This window comes from Ricinus communis, chromosome 9 (assembly GCF_019578655.1).
Source record: "Ricinus communis isolate WT05 ecotype wild-type chromosome 9, ASM1957865v1, whole genome shotgun sequence".
NCBI lineage: Eukaryota > Viridiplantae > Streptophyta > Magnoliopsida > Malpighiales > Euphorbiaceae > Ricinus > Ricinus communis.
Window position 1 is genome coordinate 13,476,578 of NC_063264.1, and position 4,987 is coordinate 13,481,564.

General features: G+C 34.5%; 1 protein-coding gene across 1 annotated transcript; it reads right to left on the reverse strand.

The window, feature by feature from the left end:
- Positions 1-1,779: 1,779 nt before the first annotated feature.
- Positions 1,780-4,680, reverse strand: LOC107261423 (uncharacterized mitochondrial protein AtMg00860-like). Its single transcript, XM_015720535.2, has 2 exons — positions 4,311-4,680; positions 1,780-1,847 (listed from the first exon to the last, which is right to left on the reverse strand). The coding sequence occupies exons 1-2, from the start codon at positions 4,678-4,680 to the stop codon at positions 1,780-1,782; spliced, it is 438 nt and encodes a 145-aa protein (XP_015576021.2).
- Positions 4,681-4,987: the final 307 nt, after the last annotated feature.

Below are 4,987 nucleotides of genomic sequence, written 5' to 3' on the forward strand. Positions count from 1 at the left end.
CTTTAAAACAAGTCAAATTCGTATGCCTTTTTCAAATTATGATTAATTAAAGCTTCTACTTTCTTTCAAGCCAAAATTGCTGGTATCTTGTGTTTATGTTTGAATGCAAAACTTACTTATCAAGGAGTTGATCTATCCTTATGGTGTACTTAGGATTAGGGTTTAAGGGACTTAGTTTTCTTTAGGTTCTAATTTTTAATCATCTTATAATCTGATTAGATGATCCTACGGTTTAATTTAAAGTTTATCTTTTGGCTATTCAAGTTAGTGATTCACGGGTTCAAAAGGATTAGAGTTCATGGGTTCTATTCTTGAAGGTTCTTTAACAGCTTCTTTCAAGAACCTTATGGACTTATGAACACTCGTGCTAGTGAACATAGACATACCGCTCACGTGCTTCCTTTCTTTTATGTTCTTTGTCTACCCCTATGTTTAAATTAATTGGATTTGATCATTATGCTTAGCTGTATGGAAGAGAACAAAGAACTTGTGATTTTTTTCCTTATCGGATGGAAAACCCTATCTATGTTCTGATTTTGTTTGTTTCTTTTATGTATTTCTTTTTAATCTCTGTCTAGTATGTTGGTTTGGTTTTATTTGGAAAGCATATACACGAGTGTTGAGTGAAATCACGTGGAAGCGGCAATCATAGGCATCGATCGAATGCTTGGACAAATGCGAAGAAGGAAAATTAGTTGATCGAGTATTGATATAATTGTTGGAATGATTGCGGATGAATCTTTTAGAGGAAAGAGGGAATGACGAGAATCGAGGCACTTCAAAATATTTCGATTCAGGATGTGCATCACTAGGATCTCCATGTCCTTGTTCCTCTACACATGAGAACTACTGATGACACAAGGATTGGTGTAAGGAATCATGGGAACACAATTGACAAGTTCACCGGTGATGTGAACCTTGGCAACTTGTGATAAGACCTAACACGCAGAATTGGAATAAGATCCCAAGGAAGCTAAATCTGAACTTTGATAATCTTGAGCCAAAGATAACTTGTATCTTGAACCTTAGTATACGAAAGATTGTTGATGCCACACTCAAGAAAAGTAGAAGGTGAGTGATAAGTCGATGTTGTACACTACAAGAATAAGTTCTTGATAAGTTTGAAGTTCTACTAAAGAACCAAGCAAGAATAATTCTCACAAATATGTTTAACTCAAAAATATTCATTAACCCTCAATAATATGGTAACATTTAGTTTATATGGTGAAGGAAATAAATCTAATTCCTAAATAGCATAAAGGAAATAAACTAATTAGGAATTATCTAAAAGATATGCTAAATAAAAGTTTCCTAAATAATAGAATAAGGAATAGTTATTCTTTACTAAATAAGAATTGACTAAACAATCAAGCAAAACTTCCTAAATAATGAAGTGTGCGGTTGCCTCCTTATTTCCTAATGAAAAACACTCCAATTTGGCAAAAGAGGAAGCTAAAATATGCTCCCATGCTTCCTATTTGATTTGGTAGGTCCTTTTAGCTAAATAGGAAGCTAAAGTGGTGTTTCCCTTATTCCCTCTTTAAGTATTAAGGTCCCCCCCTTGTACACATATATTCGGCGATGATTGGTTTCATTAAGCCCATCATATTGAATTAAATTAACAATACTAGGAGCCTGAATTAAATCTAACTCTCCATGGGTCAATATATCCTTGGCCTAAATCTCTTGAATGAGTCCATTAAGAGCTTCCTTCATGCGTTTGGCCTTAGATCTTATAATTGGCCCACCTTGAATGTATAAAGGATCATGACTTGAGTCTTAAAGCTTGGTAATGTGATTTGCATCATTCTCTTCCTCCTCAAAAGGATTCATCCTTGAATCTTCACCTATATAAAAAGAAGATAAATCAGTAACATTAAGAGAAGCACTTACATTATAGTCACCAGGTAAGTCAAGCTTAATGTGAAACTTAGCAACTTGTGACAAGACCCAACACACGGAATGGGAATAAGATTCCCAAGAAAGCTAAATCTGAACTTTGATAACCTTGACTTAAAGATAACTTGTATCTTGAACTTTGGTATAAGAAAGATTGTTGACACCAGACTCAAGAAAGGTAGAAGGTGAGTGATAAGCCGATGTTGAACGCCATAAGAACAAGTTCTTGATAAGTTAGAAGTTCTTCCAAAAACCCAAGCAAGAATAATTCCGACAAATATGTTTAACTAAAAATATTCATTACCTTTTGTCATTCAGCTATATATGATTTAAATAGACAAAGACATTACCCTAATTTTCTATTTGCATAAAGAAAATAAACTAAATAGGATTTAACCAAAGTGTATGCTAAATAGAAGTTTTTCTAAATAAACAAAATAAGGAACTATGCTTAATTAGAAAATAATAATACCTATTCTAAAAGGAAATAATATAAGACTTCAAAAATAACAAAATAAGAAGCCTAATTGATTTAGTCAATCATAATCAATAAAGACATGACTAAATAAATCAAGATTATTTCCTAAATAACAAGATATATGACTGCCTTATTGTTTCCTCTTTAAAGTTGGCATGCTCTTTGGTTAAGCAACAAACATTAGGCGCGTTCTTTTGGTTTCCTCTTCAAGGAAATTCACCCCACCCCTTTTTCCTTATGAATATTTTGGCCCGATCTAGCTTTTTTAAAGGCCTAACATGTTGGATGAGGTTATTGAATGGGCCCATTTAAGGCCTCCTTCATCCTCTTAGCCCTAGCTCTTATAATTGGACCTCCTTTGATGATTAACAGATCCTTTGAACTTGTAATTGGACTTGGAGTAGAATTCAAGCATTGACTTGAAGTTGGATCATGACTTGGCTTTGACTCTTGATTCGCATTAAAGTTTATAGGCGTTATCATTAATTCATTCAATCACTTGAAAATGACCATCTCCCATTGGAAGCAACTTGGACCGCCGCTAGACAGGAAAACTTTCCTTTCTCATATGCACCCAAACCCAATCTTTAGGCTCAAAGACCACCTTTTTCGGCCCTTATTGGCTTGATTAACATATTGTTCGGTTCTTTTCTCAATGTTGAATTGCACCTTAGCATGTAAATCATGCACAAAATCTACCCTTTTCTTTCCATCAAAATCAATACGCTTATCAAGTGGTAAAGGAGATAAATCCAAAGGAGTAAATGGATTAAAACCACACATAATTTCAAAGGGTGAAAAATTAATGGCTGAATGGACACTTCTATTATATGCAAACTCAATATGTGGCAAACAATCTTCCCATGGTTTAAGATTCTTTTGAATAATGGCACCTAACAAAGTAGATAAAGTCCTATTTACTACTTCTATTTGACCATCAGCTTGTGGGTGAAAAGTAGTAGAAAATAAAAGTTTAGTACTTAATTTACACCACAAGGTCTTCCAAAATTAACTCAAGAACTTTGTATCCCTATCCCTCACAATAGTTATAGGCATGCCATGTACGCGCACAATTTCCTTAAAGAGCAAATCAGCTATATGTGATGCATCATCGGTTATATGACATGGTATTAAATGTGCCATCTTAGAAGACCTATCAACAACCACATATATAGAATCCTTACCCCTTTTTATCCTAGGCAAACCTAATATAAAGTCTATAGGAATATCAACTTAAGGTTCACCAGGGATAGCAAAGGAGTATACAAACCATAAGGCTTAACTTTAGATTTAGCTTGTTTACATGTAACACATCTTTCACAAACACGCATAACATCATGTTGCATATTAGGCCAAAAGAAGTGTTCAATTAAAATATCATAATTCATAGCTATCCCAAAATGCCCCATCAACCTACCCCCATGGGCTTCTTTCACAAGCAACTCACGCAAAGAAGAATTAAGTGCATATAGTTTGTTTTCTTTAAACAAAAACCATCATGCCTATAGAACTTCCCAAAAGCTACTTTCTCACAAGCATTGAACACATTAACAAAATCAGCATCATTAATATACAAATCTTTAATGTATTCAAATCCTAGAAATTTTGCATCTAAAGTAGAAAGTAGTGCATATCTGCATGATAAAGCATCTACAATGTGGCTACTTGATCATATAAGGAAACATTTCGATGAATTTAACCCACTTAGCATGTTGCCTATTTAGCTTGTGTTGCCTATTAAGATGCTTCAAAGATTCATGATCCATATGAATCATAAACTCTTTAGGCCATAAATAATGTTGCCAAGTCTCTAAGGCGCGCACCAAAGCATAAAGCTCCTTGTCATGTGTAGGGTAATTCAAGGATGCCCCATTAAGCTTTTCGCTATAGAAAGCGATTGGCCTCTTTTCCTACATAAGAATAACTCCAATACCTATTCCTGAAGCATCACATTCAATCTCAAAAGTTTTTGTAAAGTTAGGTAAAGCAAGAACAGGTGCAGAAGACAACTTATCCTTAATAAAATGAAAAGCATTTTCATGCTTATCACCCCACTTAAACCTAACACTTTGTTTGATAACTTTAGTGAGAGGGGCAGCTAGTGTACTCAAATTCTTAACAAATCTCCTGTAGAAACTAGTGAAACCATGGAAACTCCTCACATCCCTAACTCCCTTAGGTGTCGGCCATTCCTTGATGGCTTTCACCTTTTCCTCATCAACCTCAATCCCTTTAGTAGTAACAATACAACCAAGAAACACAAGTTTATCTGCGCAAAAGGTACACTTTTTGAGATTTGGCATAGAGCTTTTCAACTCTTAAAACATCCAAAACAAGTCGCAAATGTTCAACATGTTCATACAAAGTGCGACTATAAACCAAAATATCATCAAAATAAACAACAACAAATTTTCCAATAAAAGTGCACGAATGTACTAGGTGCATTAGTTAATTCAAAAGGCATAACGAACCACGCATATAACCCATATTTTATTTTGAATGCCATTTTCCATTCGTCCCCTTCCCTTATGCGGATTTGATGATATCCACCCTTTAAGTCCATCTTAGAAAACATACAAAATCCATGAAATTCATCTAACATGTCATCTA